Source organism: Sminthopsis crassicaudata, chromosome 1 (genome assembly GCF_048593235.1).
Source record: "Sminthopsis crassicaudata isolate SCR6 chromosome 1, ASM4859323v1, whole genome shotgun sequence".
Lineage (NCBI taxonomy): Eukaryota > Metazoa > Chordata > Mammalia > Dasyuromorphia > Dasyuridae > Sminthopsis > Sminthopsis crassicaudata.
This window is the reverse complement of record NC_133617.1, coordinates 756,320,347-756,339,691: the sequence shown is the minus strand read 5'-3', so window position 1 is coordinate 756,339,691 and position 19,345 is coordinate 756,320,347. Positions and strand designations below refer to the sequence as shown.

General features: G+C 37.9%; 1 protein-coding gene across 1 annotated transcript in view; it reads right to left on the bottom strand.

The window, feature by feature from the left end:
• Positions 1 to 8,593: 8,593 nt before the first annotated feature.
• The window catches only part of NUF2 (NUF2 component of NDC80 kinetochore complex), a 31,476-nt gene continuing 20,724 nt past the window's right edge, over positions 8,594 to 19,345 (bottom strand). Inside the window, exons 11-14 of the mRNA XM_074284617.1 lie at positions 18,409 to 18,549; positions 13,761 to 13,936; positions 12,436 to 12,571; positions 8,594 to 9,929 (exon numbers count right to left, since the gene is read on the bottom strand). Of these exons, the coding sequence (XP_074140718.1) occupies positions 9,804 to 9,929; positions 12,436 to 12,571; positions 13,761 to 13,936; positions 18,409 to 18,549 (579 nt within the window). The 3' untranslated portion in view covers positions 8,594 to 9,803. The remainder of the gene's footprint in view (positions 9,930 to 12,435; positions 12,572 to 13,760; positions 13,937 to 18,408; positions 18,550 to 19,345) is intronic.

Sequence of the window (19,345 nt, the reverse complement as noted above, 5' to 3'; positions counted from 1 at the left end):
AGTTTTTGAGGTTCCCTTGAATTGGTGATGTATTCTCTTCCTCTATCTGCTATAATTGTCATATTGTTAATTGTTCTTATTTCTATTTGTTTTTTTTATGCAAATCTAAGCTATCTATACCTTGTTTGATTAAAACCTTACTTTTGTTTTCAATTGAGTCTGAGAGCGTTATTTATAGGAGTGAATCCGAACATATAACTCTTCTTAATACACCTAACTAAAGCTCCTTAGTTCTTCCAAATGATCCTCACGGCACAGACTTGAGGACTTTCATCATGCTGGCTTCCTTCCTCTGGATGCTCTACTTTCCATATAGCCCAACACTGTGCTCCCTTTCTCAATGTTTGACTCCTGATGAACTTTCAATTCTTTTCCTTGAGTCTCACAGCAGTTTCCATTAGTAATCAAACCTTTTCTACTAGCAGCTGTTCTCTTTTTTTCTCACTGGGATCATCCATTCATTGATGCATCCATCAAGCATTTATTAAGTAACTATGGGCCAGGCTTTATACCTAAGGAAAAGAAGAAGCAAAACAGCCCTTGGTTTCCAGGAGTTCATATTATTTTGTCGCAAGCTCTGTCGGGCATAAAATGAACTGAGTAGTGGGTGACTGCTTAACGATATAGACAGTCTCTCTGGTGAGCAACCCAGGTGCCTACTTTTCCCTATTTTAAATTTTCTCAGTAAATTAAGTAAAATCTTCCTTTCTCTTCCCAACATATTAGCAAGCACTTATTAAGTACCTACTGTATTCCAGTTGCTATACTAAGTGCAGAGTGGCAAAACCAGAACCTGCTCAGTCAGAGGAAGCAGGGGTTCCTCTAATCTAATTCTAATTCAGTGATGGAGAATCTTTTTTTTTTTCTTCCAAGGATCCATTAGGATATTTATAGCATTTGTATCCATATATAATTATCTCCTTATAGAACTCAAGCATTGGGAGGCTGTTGTACCCTAGCTTTCAGCTCACCATCCCTTGTGTTTGCCTTAGCAAGCTCTGTTCTAATGAGTGAGACAACATGCAAACAACTAGGTACAAGTAAGATATACATATTGTAAATCGGAGATAATCTCAGAAAGACGAGAGATGATGCTAGTAACTGAGAGGATAAGGAAAGGCTTCCTGTTAAAGGAGTTTCTTCAGCTGAGTCTTGAAGGAAACAAGGAACCAGAAAAAGCACAGAGAAGGAATGAGAAGATTCCAGGCACGAGGGACAGTCAGCTCAAAAGTGTCAAGGGTGGAGAAGGTTTGCTACGGATAAGGAAGAATAAGAAATTCAATTTTGCTGGACTGTGTGAAGGGGAGTAATGTATAATAACGCTGGAAATATGGTGAAGGGTTAAATGCTAAGCAGGACTTTCTATTTGATTCTGGAGGCAATAGAGAGTTTTTGGAGTTGCGGAGTGAGGGAGTGGCATTTATTTCTAATATTGGGGGAAATCACTGTGGCAACTTCACTCAAGGAGTATTAGAGAGGACAAAGCCCTGAGCAAATTAGGACCCAAGGAAGATGTCCCAGGAAGGACCTGAATTCTCATTCAGCTGCTGTGTGAATGAAGAAGTAATATAAAAGATATAGTGGTCACCGAAATGACCGAATTTCACAGTTGATTAGATATAAAAATTGAAAGTGAGAAGTTAAAAATGGGGCTCCCTGTCTCCACTTTCCTTTTAGAGACTCCAATCCTAAACTCTGTGAGAGGGTCCAGCAGTTAGATAGCCCTCCTGTTTTCCCAGACTCAGCTGTTTCCCTGGAACACTTGAGTGGCCCTGACCTCCTGCCATGACCTACATAGGTCTGTCCTCCCTCCCAGACCCTACCCCTGCTCCCCAAACATCCTAGTTCCCCAGCCCTTTCTTTTCAGAGTTGAATCCTAGGCAGGATTTTGTCCCTCGGGCTCAGGCTTCCAGGGGTCATCACTTAGGATGGTATTCCCTGGCTTCATGCCAGAGCCCACCCCATGCCCCAGTCCCCTGGCTCTCCTCCTTCCTACAGCAAGCAGTCTGTCGTCTGAATGATGATGTGTGGGATAGTTGGGGAGAGGGGACACAGGTGGGGCAGAGGACCAGGTTGGGGGAAGAGAGCTGACTCAGGAGCCACTGAGGCACTGATTGGTCTCCTCCCATGTGGGGTCTCAAAGGCTCTTGTACCTCTGGGGTCTCTGTAGAAGGATGGGGAGAAAAGAGAGGAGAGAAGTAAAAGAGGGAGGGGGGCAGTCTTGCTCTTCAGCCCACCTTCTTTTCCAATCCTGACTCTCCCTGTATTCTTCTATAATTTCTCCCCTGAGGACGGCCAGGGCTGGCTAGCTGGGGCTGGAACATCAGCAGGAACCACAGAGACTTTCACTCCAATTCTGATACTTTCCATTTCTTTTTCTTCTTCTGCTATTTATTCGATTCCTGCAGGAACTGGGTATTCCCTTCAACCAGGATAATCTAGTGAAGGGAGGCAAAGCACGGCAGCAAAGCAGGATTTTTTTATTTCCTGAAACCACTTATCTTGGGCCCAGCTGTTCCTGACTTAGTATCAGGGCTCACAATCTGTCCCAGAAGTTCACTTCATCCTTAGGGTACAAGAACAGGGAACTACAAGTGCAAGATTAAGCAATGGGACAAGGAGGAGGTTCCCTGATACTGTAGCCCTAAAGTATGGCACTCTTTCAGGGGTCATTTCTCTGAGAAAAACTCATGTTCATCCCACTTACTACCATTTCTGACAGTGTTTATTACTGGTGATGATGGATATCACTCCTGCCTTTACTGGGAAGGCTTCTAGTTTATCACCAAATGCTTCCAGATAGTTTTCATAGATGTTTATCATTTTAAGGAGGAAAAAAAAAATACTTTGAAGTTATTTTAATAGAAATGTGTTATATTTTGTCAAGTTTTTTTTGCATTTATTTTTTTCCCCCCTGAGGCTGGGGTTGAGTGACTTGCCCAGGGTCACACAGCTAGGAAGTATTAAGTGTCTGAGACCTAATTTGAACTCTGGTCCTCCTGAATTCAAGGCTGATGCTCTATCCACTGTGCCACCTAGCTGCCCCCTTGCATTTATTGATTTAATCATCATTTTTGTTTTTCTTATTTAATTTTGTTAAAGGTTTTCTTTTTACTGAAAGAGTTCTGCATTCCTGATATAAATCCTATTTGGTCGTAATGTATAATCTTGAGGACATATTGTTAATATTTTAGTTGGTCTTTTTAATATTATGAAACTGATTTATAAACCAATATGTGTATGTGTATAAATATATATATGTATATGCGTGTGTATGTGTGCGTCTTTTTTGTTTCATAAAAGGGATTTGGTTGGACTTTATTTTTTTTTTTTGCCTGTTATCGCAAATAATTTATTTAATATGAGAATATTAGAATTTAATATTGGTAAAATTCAGCAGTAAATCGATCTTGTCCTGAAGCTTTTCCCATAGGAAGCTCTTTATGGTCTGTTCAAATTTTTTTTTCTAAAATAGATTTATTCTGGGAAAATGGTGGAGATTTTGCCTCAAAGTGACTCAGAGCATCAGAAATAAACAAAAGGCAGGTTAAAGCAGTTATCTTCCTAAGACAATTTGAGAAGACTCAGGAAAGACTTTACCTCCTGAGGTAGACTTGTGACCCGAGGGAAATACCAGCATCTCCAGGCCAGCTCTGCAAAATCAGCAAACAAGCATTGGGGGCAGCTGGATTGAGACTAGGAGAAAACTGAAGGAACTTCCACTGTTGAGGAATACTAAGCATTGCTTTTTCATTATTTGAAATCATCTTTACTGACCCTTCCCCTTCCTCTCCTCCCTTTCCAAGTTGAACTGAAGTATAATTGATTTTGTTCCACTTTCTTACCTTCACACTATGTGTCTCTTCTTCAAGGGTGTCTTGTAAACATTATTGATGGGATTCTGGTTTTTAATCCACTCCGCTATCCATTTTATGGGTCAATTTAACAAAGGGATCAGAGACTCTAAAAATCCTTGGAGAGATTCTCCTTGAACCCTGTGTCTGTGGGACCCCGCCTGAGGAAACAAGATAAACAGCTTCATTCTGTTATCGAGATAGGGCTAGTTGAATCCTGAGCTGGAGAATTCCAATCCTATTGAATTAGAGACTTATTAAATTCTATTCAATTCCAGCTCAAACTCCACCACCAGAGTTGTGAAAGAATCCAGCCATTCTGGAGAGCAATCTGGAATTATGCCCAAAAAGTTATCAAACTGTGCATACCCTTTGACCCAGCAGCGCTACTACTGGGATTATATCCCAAAGAAATACTAAAGAGCGGAAAGAGACATATATGTGCCAAAATGTTTGTGGCAGCTCTTTTTGTTGTAGCTAGAAACTGGAAGATGAATGGATGTCCATCAGTTGGAGAATGGTTGGGTAAATTGTGGTATATGAAAGTTATGGAATATTATTGTTCTGTAAGAAATGACCAGCAGGAGGAATACAGAGAGGGTTGGAGAGACTTAAATCAACTGATGCTGAGTGAAATGAGCAGAACCAGAAGATCACTGTACACTTCAACAACAATACTGTATGAGGATGTATTCTGATGGAAGTGGAAATCTTCAACATAAAGAAGATCCAACTCACTTCCAGTTGATCAATGATGGACAGAGGTAGCTGCACCCAGAGAAGAAACACTGGGAGGGGAATGTAAATTGTTAGCACTAATATCTGTCTGCCCAGGTTGCATGTACCTTCGGATTCTAATGTTTATTGCGCAACAAGAAAATGATATTCACACACATGTATTGTATCTAGACTATATTGTAACACATGTAAAATGTATGGTATTGCCTGTCGTCGGAGGGAGGGAATAGAGGGAGGGGGGGTAATTTGGAAAAATGAATACAAGGGATAATATTATAAAATATATATATATATAAATAATAATAAAAAAAAAAAAAAAAAAAAAAAAACTCCACCACCAGCTCCCACCAGGAACTGTTCCCAGTTTGTAGCCAAGGATTCTATTATAAAAAGAGCCAATTTTAAACCCTCTCCTTGCAGAAGACCTAGCATGCCATGTCATACTATGCCATGCTATGCCAAGGAAACCTCTGTCCATTGGAATGATATTCTCTTTCAATGTTGTCCTCTCTTTATCCTCACCTAAGACTTTATTATCTCTTTGTTGGGATTTCTCTGCTAAACACTTTACTTCTCTGTCGGGACCTTGCCACTAAAGAATTCAGTCTTTCTATTCATGCAGAGCAAAGGCTGACTTCCCAATGCCAATAATAAACTTTTTATCAGTCTAGCTTTTTGGGTTCATAAATTCCTTTACAAAGGACTTCTGTGCCATGAGAAGGGGGTTCCCACAACTCCCTACCTTGAGTGAATCCCAAGGTGATTTAGGGGAGCTAAACCTCTTCATTTAATTCCCTGAACCCCAAACCTGCCACTAACCTCGTCATCTAACTCTTCCTTTCAATGCCTCTTTTATGAGAAAATGTACCCCATTCTACCTTTCCCTCCCCACCTTCTCCCACTGCATCCCTTTTCCTCACTCCTTAATTTTTTTTTATTAATTTTATAATTATAAATTTTTTTCAACAGTATATATGCATCAGAATACCTCCATCAGAATACCTCTTCATACAGCATTGAAGTGACAGCGATCTTCTGGTTCTGCTCATTTCACTCAGCATCAGTGGATGTCAGTCTCTCCAAGCCTCTCTGTATTCCTCCTGCTGATCATTTCTTACAGAGCAATAATATTCCATAACCTTCATATACCATAACTTACCCAACCATTCTCCAACAGATGGGCATCCATTCATCTTCCAGTTTCTAGCTACAACAAAAAGAGCTGCCACAAACATTTTGCACATACAGGTCCCTTTCCCCTCCTCAGTATTTCTTTGGGATATAAGCCCAATAGCAGCAATGCTGGGTCAAAGGGTATGCACAGTTTGATCACTTTTGGGGCATAGTTCCCAAATTGCTCTCCAGAATGGCCGGATTCCTTCACAACTCCACCAACAATGTATTAGTGTCCCAGTTTCCCCACATCCCCTCCAACATTCATTTGTTCCTGTCATCTTAGCCAATCTGACAACTCCTTAATTTTTTAATTATTCCATTATTCCTTCATGCCCTTTGTATATTCCTAGCTGCCTAAAAAACATAAAGGACCTCCAACTACTCAACAATTTATAACTTTTTGCATTCTTTAAAATTTATTTTTATGTTTACCTTTTTATGCTTGAGTCTTACACTTGAAAGTTGGATTTTCTATTCAGTTCTGGTCTTTTCTTTACTTTATTGAAAATGCTTTTTCATTAAATATTCACTATTCTCCAAAGCAGTTTAATCAGTTTTGCTGGAGAGATTATTCTTGGCTGTAATTCTAGCTCTTCTGCCTTCCACAAGTCCACACTCCATACCTGATCCTTTAATCTGCCAGCTCTAAAGGTTGGATTATCAAACTATAATTGCTTGGAATACTTTCTTTTCGATCTGAGAGTGCTGGAATTTGGCTAACATTCCTGGTTGTTTTCACTTGGAGATCTCTTTCAGGAAGTTATAGTGCATTTTTTGCTATTTTACGCTTTGGTTAGAGGATGTAAGAACAATTTTATTTGATAATTTCTTATAATATGATGCCGACTTTTTTCTCCCTTTTTATTTATGGCTTTTCAGGTAGTCCAGGAATTATTAAATTATTTCTCCTTGATCTATTTTCTAGGTCAGTTGTTTTTCCAATGAGATAGTTCATTTTTTTCTAGTTTTTCATTCTTCTTATTCTTTTGTTTCTTGATGTCTCATTGAGTCATTAGCGTCCACTAGCCTAACTCGAATTAAAGTTTTTTTCATCAATGAATTTTTACACCCCTTCTATTAAGCTTTTGACTCTTTTCAGTTTTCTTGCATTCTCCTCCCACAAAAATGTTTCCTTCACTTTACTAATTATTTGATTTAAAAAAATTTTTTTTCAGGTCTAGAAATTTTGGGGTCCTGTAATCAATTTACATTTTTCTTTCAGGCTTTGCATGTTGTTGCTTTGATTTTGTTTTCTTCTGAGTTTTTGTTTTGATCTTTCCTGTCACTTCCTATAGTCATATTCTTTTCCTGTTTGCTCATTTTCTCAACCTATTTCCTGCTTTTAAATTAAAGTAGGTCTCTGCTCAGCAGCAGTGTCCCAATTTCCAGTAGAATGACTTAAGAAGCGTGGTCACTACTCTCCTGGCCTGGGCGCTGTGTGTAATCACAATCACTTTTCCTTCGTGTGTGCTGTAACCACATAGTTTACTGAACACTTTTAAAAAATGAATGTTGCTACATGGAGCCAGCTGTATCCATCTTTTTTCCCCTGCTCCTATTTTCACTTTTAGTTCTCCAGGTATGGCCACATGCATTCATGGAAAAGGGTGGGGGAGTGGGTGGCCAGGCTGCAACCCTGGGATCACAGACCAGAAATCAGAGAATGGGTCATGTGTAAGTCAATCTTCTGCTCGTGTTGGAAGGATTAACTACAATTGCTTCTAGAGCACAAATATTAGGCAATCTCTGGACACAGAAACCCTGGCACCCCAATGTAAAGTACAAGCTAGTTCCCTAGACGTCTTCAGGGTCAGCCAAAGTCAGGATGAAATAAAGTCCTTGGTCTTTAGGGGTAGAAGTGAAGGAGGCAGGAAAGCTGCCATACGGCTCACCAAAGATCTCTCCTCGATTCTGGAGTCCAGAATCTTCACCTTTCATCTCCTCTTCCTGCCGCCCAGTGACTGTGGCCTCTCTCCCAACTTCCAATCCTTGCCTATGATTATAGTCCTTGTCTCATATCGAATAGGTAATTAGCCTTAAGTGCTAGGTTGTCTGATTTAAGTGCATCTATTCAGAATTTCAGCTGTCTACACCCCCACTGTCTCAAGGGAGCATGGGAGTCTCAGTCATGGGGCACCATGACAACCAGCAAGCCCTTGACTCCAATGTGCTAGTCCCACACCACTTGGTCAAGTCTGAAACTCATGGGCAGTGGGAGTGAATAGGACCCTAAACTTCTGGATGTTTATGCTCATGTCGTGTTCCTCCTTCTTTCCAGGATTTCCAGATCCCTATCTAATCACACTTCTAGAGCCCTCTCAGAGTTTCACTGACTTGCCCATGATCAAGGCAGAGTGCCTGAGAGAACCCGGGGCCTCCGACTCCACAGCAGGCTTGTAACTCTTTTCATGTGTCATAACTCACTTTTCTACCCTGGAACTGTGACTCCCGGCTCCCCTGCCACTACCAGTGTTGATACCCTAGTGCTCCCCTCACCCTGGAACTGTGATCCAGAAATGGATATGGTGAAGGCGAAAAGGTCACGCACCTAGTGTCAGCAAAAGGGTTGCCTTATTCTTTTACCCCGCTGATGCACACACTGAGGCTGGCTGTACCCTACACCCACCAGGAACAGTCCTTTTCCACAAACTCTAAGTTGTCTTAGGTTGGCACAAACTCTACAGAATTTGTTTTAAAATATTATTTTAAACTTGTCTGGAGGGTAATTTGGGAGAACCCAAGCAATCTCTGCCTTCACTCCTCCATCTTGACTCTGAGCCTTAAGTAGTATACTTCAGCCAAAGTAATAAATAGAACCAACTTAATTGGAATCCATGGCAGGCATTTTATTTGAAATGAAATTAGCATTCCCTGTGAAAATAGAGAACAGCCTATTATTAAACTCCAAATGCATTAACTTCACCCTACTAAGTACAAATTTAAATATCCCTAAGTAGTTAACAGATTAGCTACTTAAAACATCAGTTAAATGTGAAATTAAATATTGGTTCTACCCACAGCAGTTGGCTGACTAGATACAAAAAAAAAACTATCTTCAGAGCAATATTTTCAAGTTCTACATTTCTCTCCTCAAAATCATACTTAAGTCTGGATTAAATAAACTTGGAATATATGTGAGGCCCAAAGGGCAGTTTTCAGATTGATTCTGAGAAACACCTCCTAAATTTTACAATTTTAATTTCACACATATAACATCTAGATTTCAAAGAAGTTTACAGATGAGACCAGGAGTCAAAGAGCATTTCCCTTCTTCGCAAGAACATGGGTCAAAGTTCAAGAATACTTAGTTTAAGCACAGAAGGAAGAGTTATTTACTCCAGTGGTAATAAAGAAAGTACATTAAACTTCTGGTCAGTTTGGGGAATACTCCACACCAACTTCACGTTACTTCTTTTAGGGAGAACAGAACTCTGGACATCAGGCAGGGAGGAGCACTTGCTACATAAGACACTCCTTCACGTGGACCAGCTTGTTGGACTTATGAGCATATGAATTTGAATCTTGCCTTCCTCTGGATGACAGAGCAAGTCAATAAAATCCCTCTGACTGTCCATTTTGTAAATTGCAAAGCAGGGATGATATTAATGTAAAAATTCAGGAAAAACATGAATATATATAATAATAACCTGATGTAGCTGATATATAACAAAAGCAACTATCATTTCCATTAGAAAAGCATCCAACTGCAAAACAGCAATCCAAATCCTTCCCAAAAGAAAACAAAAATACCTCAAAAGCGCTGTGGTTCTCAGGACCGCCTCGCTTCTCCTGACAAGCACTAAGAGCCCAGGCACAGGACTCCTGAGGAAAATTACTTTATTGACAAGCTATTTCTTTTAAAAGGGTTTTATCATTTTAGAAGATCACTATGGATGCAAGCATGTTTGAATTTCCACCTGGAGAGCCCCAGTCTATTTATGCTAATATTTAGACTCTCTTACTTCGTTATCCATTTCTCAAAACTACATGCTTGTAGACGTTCTGAATAAACAGACTGAAGCAACTCAGCATATGCTAAACGATAAACTCTCTCCTCAGCTCAGCAGCCTTTTCACTAATTCTAGCTTTGCCCTCTTCTGCTGCCTTTTCCATAGCTTCATGGTATTTCTCCACAGCACTTTTCAAAGTGAGGAAAATTTCCTAGAAGGAAAAATGAAAAACAAAAACAAAACCCCATGAGTTTTACTTTGAATAAACTGCAGTTTACTGATGGTTACAGTTAAAAGATAGACCTCTACTGGCCCAGATCACAACCTCTTCAGACCTCAGCAGAGAATCTCTTGATCTTGGGTGAATTGTTTTGTCCCTGGGGAGTCCCCAGTCCAGTTCTACACTACCTCCATCTTTAGCCTGGAGAACTACAACTGAATTGGCCATTTTCTATCACTTGCTACAAGGTGAGGAACACAAGTCCCAGAGGCACAGCCCTCACTTCCAAACTCATCCAGGACACTTCTCATTCCAGGGTTGGAGCTTCCTAGTCTGTCAAACGAGGGCTTAGGCCCTGTGCACCGAGGCTGCTGCTACTCTAGCCCTCTGATTTTATAATCTTTAGACTTGGGGCCTCCTGTTTGCTTAAATTCTCGAATTTAAGAATGGCCAGTGACATTATTTTTACTCTTCCCCCAACCCAATTCAACCCAGTACTTTCTCTGTCAGTCACATTGCTCTGTCATTCACATTCCATGTTCTCAATTCATGGACACTCGAGTCTCTCTACCCGTCTGTCCTGGGCTGGTGCCAGCAGCGGTTGCTCCTCCTCTGACACCAGGAGGAAGAGCTCTTTGGGTATGCTGTGACATCGAGCCAAGGAAAGACAGGGCAATCTCCTACCTGCTGCTTGCCCCCAAATCCCTGTGTTCTAAGGTTTCATTTCTACTTCTCTCATCTTCCCTTCTGATGTACACACTTTTGGTTTTTCCCTTCTCCCAACTAGATCCAATCAGATGTCCTATCTTGCTAAGTCAACTTACTTCCTTAGCATCTTTCTTTCTATTCCCACAACCACGTTCCCAGTTCAGACCCTGATTTCTCTCATCTAGACAACTTTAACAGGTCTGTGGTTCTGATTTCAGGCTCTCCTCTTTCCAACTTATCTTCCATAGAGGGGAAAATAAACAAACAAATAAACAAGTGAGCGAGTAAATAAACAAATCCATAAATAAATATACATGCATATACCTAAAGAAAAACTTTTCTCATATTACTCATTACTCTCCTGCTGAAAAACTTTTAATTCCGTTGCTTTGGCTATGGAATAGAAGTCAAACTTCTTGGCCTAGCATTAAAGGCCTTCTACACTCATCTAACTATTCTCCTGAATGAACTTCCAGGTCTCAGACAAATGAGACAGCCTACTTCCTTCCCATCTTCCTTTGCTCAGGCTCGGCCACCCCCACCTCCCATACAGTCTCTTCTCCCGAAAGCCTTCCCCTGAGCCTCAAGGCTCAATTCTCAGGCACTTCCTCTAGGAAGCTTTCCTGGATCTACACACCCAATGACCCACACAGTTGTCAGTGACCTCGATCTTTCAAACTACTTTTATATAGATTTTTGTCCGTATATAGCAGGGCTCTATAGCAGGCCACAAGCTCAAGAAGGGCACAATTTTGTGTCTCTGTGTGCACACATCTCACTGATACAAAGTATTTAATATTCATTTCATTCACTTGATAAACTGGGGAATGAAGTAGTTAACAGACAATGTTGACAAACTTGTAAAAGAAAAATGAGCAGGATTTTATTGCAGAAAAGGATTGAATTAAAGATGACTCTCAATCTTTGTCATTTGCAAGACCAGGAAAATCTTATCACTGCCAGACATTGAACAATGGAGCTGAATTGAAGGGCAAAGAGATTCCCATGTTGGCAAGGTATCTAAGTTGAAATGTTCAGTGGTGATTGAGGTGAGAAGAAAGGAAAGGATTAGAGAGAAAAAGGAGTTGAGAACGACTTGCAGATAGGTTCCAACTTTAAAACTCTTTGAGTACATCAGAAATTTCCAAGTACTCCAGATTTGCACCTCAGCTTGCATGTGGACTAGTAAAAAACAAAGACTTGGTGCAGAACAATAGTCCTGAGAAAACCAGAAAAGATCAGAAGAAAGAGGCCAGAGCCCTTTTGTAGTGGCAAGAAACTCAAGACTGAGGGGATGCCCATCAGTTGAAGAATGGAAGAATAAGTTATGGTATAAGGATGTTATGGAATATTATTGTTCTGGAAGAAATGATCAGCAGGACGTGATTTTTTGGTCACAGTATCCCTGGCACTTCGCCTAATCCCCAGCACATAACAGATGCTTCACAAATCCTTGAGGACCGACAGTCCCTCAGTATGACATATTGAACACTGATATTATCTTGCACTTTTCATATCCTTTTAAAAAACATTTATTTTGAGTACTTTTTAAAGAGACAGTAGCCTCAGTCAAGCCTTGATTTCCAAGAAATGAATTTGGATCTAATAATTGTTAAAAGCAACTGTGAGAGTTTTACAGAGATTTTGCCTGCTGGTTATGCTGGCAATGCAATCCCTTGACCAGATATGAATGGACACTGAGAACGCTGCCTCACCCCAAGGCTACCTGAACAGTCATCTCCTTTACTTGATAATTATGGTCCTTTTAAAACATCCAATCTCTCCTCACCTGGAATTTCACTTTCTCATTTTCAGTGACATCTTTGAGTTGTTGTATTTCACGTCTGATTTTTTGAACATCACAATTAATTGTTGTCACCTGTTCACATATGGCTCCTCTCTTCTCTTGAATTTTATTGCATTCCCTATAGGAAAAACCAAAATGGTAGAGTTGCATAGTTGCTCTGTGAGCAAATGCCAAAGTAGAAAAAGGCAAACTTTAAATGGAAATTCAAGATTTTCAAAAGTGAGCATTTCTCCTCATTCCTATCAAATAAAAACCTTTGCTTGACAAAATTTACAACTGATCTCAATATATAAAAACAAATTGTTAAAAAGTCCAAAGCAGAGTGTTAGAATCATTTCATACTAGTGAGTTTTAACACTTAAAAGCAAATAATTAAATGGACCTTCTAAGTTACTAAATTTCTGATTCTGTCAGACAAGGCCAAGAAAACTTAAGATATATCCTAAGCAGTCAAACTCCAATATAATGCAAATCATTCTACACCAAAACATTTCTATGTCTGGTGAATGGGCCTTAACAGAGCATTTTTTTTAACCAAAAAAAAAAAAAAAAAAAAGGTATATTTAAGACAATAACTAAGTTTTCTCTAGTCTTTGTTGGCAAAAGATTAAAATTTTTCAAATTTCTAAAACAACTATTTGCAGAAGTGGTTAGTTCAGCTAGCATCTTTTATCTCTCCATTTGTATGCTGGAAGATTCTAAGTTATCTTTCTGATGGTTATATTAAAAGCATTTCTTCAAAATATTGGTCGTTCTCAAGTATTACAAATCATCTGCTCCTACCAGATAAGGCCAACTAAATGTCACTAGCCTAAAAAGAGATTTCATTTGACAAAATGCCCAAGAAACATTTAAAACTAAAACAACAAATAAAACATATAGTATTTTCCATATTATAAACACAAACATTATAATATTTTCATCATTATGGCAAAGACACAGGGCACTTTGCCCTATGTCAACACTGAGTTAACAATCTTCTAAATATTTCAGAAGATTAATGTTGTGGCTTAGGAAAAGGTTTCAGAGTGGGCTCTAGTTTGTCCAAAATAATGAATAATTTGGACAGCTCATAAAGTTAATTATAATAGGATTGAAATAAGCCATAAATAGAAAGTCCCCTTTTAAAAATTTACATAAAAGAAACAGAATTGCCTTTTTTCAAAAGGGGGTATTAGTGAATATTAACTATTTAAGTTTATGTGATTAATTATGAATTCCATGACTTTTTCAAAAGATTACAAATTTTAGAATACTGATCAATTTGAATAGTGCATCACACAATTGAAAATAATTTAAATTCATACTCAAGTACTAAGCGTTTATACTGCTTAACATCCTCATGCTTCTTATTTATCTTCAGTTGGGTTGTGGCAAGCTTCTCTTTCTCAACAATGACTAGTCTTTTCAACGATGTTTCCTCAGTCTTCAGTTTCTTTAATTCGGTCTGAGCACTTTCAATCTGGTCCTCCAGGGATTGGTTCTGTATTAAGAGAAAGTATTTAGGATTAATCCAAGCCAGATAAGAGTTTAGAAAAGTGAAGTTTTTTATTTCTTTGTTTTTCTTGTACAAATTTAACACAAGATTAAATGGCTTTAATCTTGAGAGCTGAGAAAAGAAAATCTGGACTCGATAATTAAGAAGCCATCTCGATAGGGTTTCAGGAGATAAGGAATATGATAAAAGCAGCATCTGAAGCATCTTTCATCCAGGAGGAATGTGTAGTAGACCAGGACAGTCAGTAAGACTGAGCAACAAGAGAACCAATGAGGACACTGATGTAATAATAAATGAAATGAATTGGGTTAGGGTTGGATATTTAAATGTTGCCATTAGCAATTATATATATCCAGATTTTATTTTATTTGGTCTGGTCTATCCTAATGGAAATTGGAATGTAGTCTAAGTGGGTTCTCCTATCTAAAATAATATTTAAGGACATTTTACACCAAATCAGTTTTGAGAAATTCCAATTTTAAAGATTTATTTTTTATTTTCAGGGTTGAATACGAGATAACTATCAATTTCAAGATTTCCAACTAACATACTTCATGAAAGGCTAGTGGTTGTCTTTTTTATATCAGAATAAATTTTAAGCTGTTTCCTTTTAGAAAGGAATGTTTAAGTAAAAACTTTGTGTGATTTTTAAAAAGCCTCTAAATTTTATTAGCTAATTTATTGCAATTTGGTGATACTGATAACAACTGTATCCAGTCCTACCTTGATGAGTGAGACTTTATTATTTGAAGGGAAATTATTTTTTGGACCACGAATATTCTTTTTTGTATTTGTGAATGTATTTTTTGTATTAATGAAAAAAAGAACTGCAGCATAATTATCTCAAATGAAAAATGGCAAGTCCATCTTGCAAATGCCATAAAGACATCCATTGAAAGAGATATCCACTTTTACAAGGGGTTATTATTATAAATTATTCACAATTGAAATCAATATGGAAACTTATGAGGGAACTCTTCAGAGTTCATCTTCTTTTTAAAAATGTTCTATTATTTGAGTAGAATCTCATCTTCCTAACTGAGGAATGAATAATGTTAACTATAAAACTGACTTCTAATTTTCAGGTTACATCTGAATTTCTCAGATATCAACATGACAATTGACTAACCTAAAGAGGTAAATTCTCTGGTCTAAAAAGTTCCAAATTTTGATTTTCTAATATTAAAGACATAACTCTCACTAATCAACTTTGTTATTGGAAAAATAAATTTAAAATTGTGTCAAGAACAATTTTATAAAAGATTTTTTAGCAGAAAAGACAGTCTCAGTAAGTGACCTGAACTGGAACAGCCAGTAAACTTTAAAACTAGTCTGAGATCACACTCAAACCAGAGGGTTACATCCGATGTTGTCCAGTGACAACTATGAAAGATGAGAATTCTGAGCCTTACATGGATATTTAAAATTTTTTTTAACCATTTGTTTTTACCAGTGTGCTTTTTAGCAATAAGATTTGCTTACCAGAGGGGGTGCTGTCCCTTTGATAATGTTAATGTGATTGGTCTCCTTCTCTTTTGCCTCTCAACATTATTTCCCCTCAAAAGTCCCATAGTTAAAAAACTCCTGATGAAATGTTTGTTGTATCATTGAAGATTCCCTGTGACTCTCAATAGAATCAAACAGAAAAATGAGAGAATGATTATTCCTCTCTTATATTAATGACTATTTACTATTGAGGAGATCCAGGATGTCTTCCCCTTCCTGTTTCCTCATTCTCTACAAATCAAATCAGCTCCTGAAGAGTAGGTATAAGATTGGATTGAACATTATTCTCGGTCTTGTTCAGACTCCTTCCAACTAGAGAAGCCCCCTGTGTTCTACTCAGGACCTAGGTTGGGGTGCTCTGGGAGTAAAAGCAATATAATCAAAGTCACATTCCTCCATCCTATTAGGATAGGTTCACTATATTATAATATTCATTCTTTCCATAAATTGTTAACCAAGTGACACCTGTAGGGAATATCCACTCTTCTAAGGGAATACAGGATATCAATGCCACCATGATTTGTCTTTGGGTTATGAAAAGATGGCCAAATGACTAATCCACTTATTGTTTGCTAGTCAAAATTAAAAAAAAAAAAACAATTAATCATATCTCTCAAGCTTTTTATGTCACAAGAGAAGCCATTTATAACTGGCTTCCTGGCACTGACTTGATATCAAAGCACTCTGTGGCTATACATTCTCTCATTCTGTCATTCTTGTGACTGGCCCAGTAACTTTTCCAGTCATCTACTTTGGTGATTTTTTTTCTTATGGCTTATTCAAACACTTACTCATTACAATATTTGAGGAGATTTCTCATAATGCAACAGATCTCTTCATTAGTCTTTGTTTTTGTTGGGACATTACAAGAAAAATTAGAAGATAATAACAAATAGTATTATGGATTCAAACTATGAAAAAAATGTTGTGGTTGTTTAGTCACTTCCATCATGTCTGGCTCTTTGTGACCCCATTTGGGGTTTTCTTGTTAAAGATACTAGAGTGGCATATGAAAGAGTGTTCCAAATTACTACTGATCAGAGAAATGCAAATTAAGACAACTCTGAGATACCACTACACACCTGTCAGACTGGCTAAGATGACAGGAACAAATAATGATGAATGTTGGAGGGGATGTGGGAAAACTGGGACACTGATACATTGCTGGTGGAGTTGTGAAAGAATCCAGCCATTCTGGAGAGCAATCTGGAATTATGCCCAAAAAGTTATCAAACTGTGCATCCCCTTCGACCCAGCATTGCTGTTATTGAGCTTATATCCCAAAGAAATACTAAAGAACGGAAAGGGACCTGTGTGTGCCAAAATGTTTGTGGCAGCTCTTTTTGTTGTAGCTAGAAACTGGAAAATGAACGGATGCCCATCAATTGGACAATGGTTGGGTAAATTATGGTATATGAAGGTTATGGAATATTGTTGCTCTGTAAGAAATGACCAGCAGGAGGAATACAGAGAGACCTGGAGAGACTTACAGGAACTCATGCTGAGTGAAAAGAACAGAACCAGGAGATCATTGTATATTTCAGCAATGATACTGTATGAGAATGTATTCTGATGGAAGTGGAAATCTTCAACATAAAGAAGATCCAACTCACCTCCAGCTGATCAATGATGGACAGAGGTAGCTACACCCAGAGAAGGAACACTGGGAAGCGAATGTAAATTGTTAGCACTAATATCTGTCTGCCCAGGTTACTTATACCTTCGGAATCTAATACTTAATGTGCAACAAGAAAATGGTATTTACACACATATATTGTATCTAGGTTATATTGTAACACATGTAAAATGTATGGGATTGCCTGTCATCAGGGGGAGGGAGTGGAGGGAGGGGGGGATAATTTGGAAAAATGAATACAAGGGATAATGTTATTAAAAAAAAAAATTGCTCATGCATATATACTGTGGAAAAAAAATTCTAAATAAAAACAAACAAACAAACAAATAAATAAATAGATAGATAAATAGATAAATAAATAAATAAAGATACTAGAGTGGTTAGCTCTTTCCTTCTCCAGCTCATTTTATAGATGAGAAAACCAAAGCAAACAGGGTTAGGGTTAGGATTAGTCTTGCCCAGAGTCACACAGCCAACAAGAGTCTTGAGTCCAGATTTGAACTCAAATCTCCCTGACTCCAGTCATGCGAGTCTAGTTCTCTATCTATTTAATAGATGGATCCTAAATTTTGCTTTTTCTAGAACTACGGTATTCCATGAGTTATAATTTCTGGTCTATTTTCTTCCCTTTCAATTCTAATCTTCATAGTATCTCAAAAGTACTTGTACAAGAAGGATGCCCTGGAGCACACACTCTGTGTCCCTCCAACTGAATTATAGTTTTCAACAGTGGGCATGCCTTTTTTCTCTCTCATGAAAAATGGTTGTGAACTTAAAATATAAAAAGAAGAGCATTTCCATTGACCCAGCAAAATACAAAAAGGATCCCATAGGAAGTCATGGCTCTCCATTTCATACCGTTCATTTGCTGCCACATTTGGCCGTCCTACCATAGTCTCTAACGTTCTGTGGAAGGTGAGTATGCACAGAGAAGGTCCATTTGGGAAGTTAACAATTTTGAGAGTTTTCAGAAATGATCACTCAGGATATTCAATCTCTGGGATAGAGACTGAATAAATGGGAAAAACAAAAACAAATACACAGATATTTCTATTGCTTCCAAAATTAAGAAAGTCTTAATAGTTACCAACCTATTTTCTTATATTTATAAAGAACAACTTAAAGTTTTGAGGGCAGTCTTAATAAAGACAGCTAATTTAGGAGATCCTAACTTAAAAACCTGGCCAAAAAAAAAAAATAAAAATCTAAAGCATGAATTCAGCTGGCAGAGCCGCTGAGAACCAAGATTCATCTCCACAGCAGGAAGCAGTGAAGGACTGGTAAAGTGCAGATGTTAGCGTTACACAGTACAAACCTCTTTCAAGATCCTTGTGACTTTGTCCACACACTCTGCAAGTTCTTGCATTTTCTTTTGATATAACTGTAGCTCCATTTGGAATGAAGGCATACCCTCAATTGCATCTCGATAGGCTTCATATTTCTCAGTCACTTCAAGCTAAGAAGAAAAAGCATTTGAGAGAAACCACAGTTCACTCGTCTTCTTTATATAAACTATAGTAATATCCATTTTTGAGTTTTGGTACTTTAACAGAAAACAAGAAAAATATGGAACATAAAGTTTTGCAAAGGTGAATTTTTGCATGTATTTGGAAAAATAAAATACTATCCAAAAAAATTAAACAATTAACAACTTTAGCAAAGTTGTAGGATTTAAGATAAACCCATGTAAATCATCAGTGTTTCTTTATATGACAAAGAAAGCCCAGCAGCAAGAGATAGAGAAATTACATTTAAAACAGCTGTACAAGATAACTGTATAACTAAGTATAAATATGTTGGATTTAACATATATTTTAACATATTTAACATGTATTGGACTACCTGACATCTAGGGGAGGAGATGGGGAGAAAGAGGAAAAAGTTTGGAACAGAAAGTTTTGCAAGGGTCAATGTTGAAAAATTATCCATCCATATGTTTTGTAAATAAAAAGCTTAAAAAAAAAAAGTAAGAAAGCAACAACAAAAAAGAATAAACAGGTCTCTACACATAAAACAAAACCAAAAAACCCAGCTGTAAACAATATAAAATATTTGGGAATCTACCTTACAAGACAAATCCAGGAACTATATGAACACAATTACAAAACACTTTTCACACAAATCAAGTCAGATTTAAACAACTGGAAAAATACTAATGGCTCATGGGTAAGACAAGCCAATAAAATAAAAATGACAATTCTGCCTAGAATAATTTGTTGAGGTTGGGAAGGGACCCCAAAAAGTTGGGGATA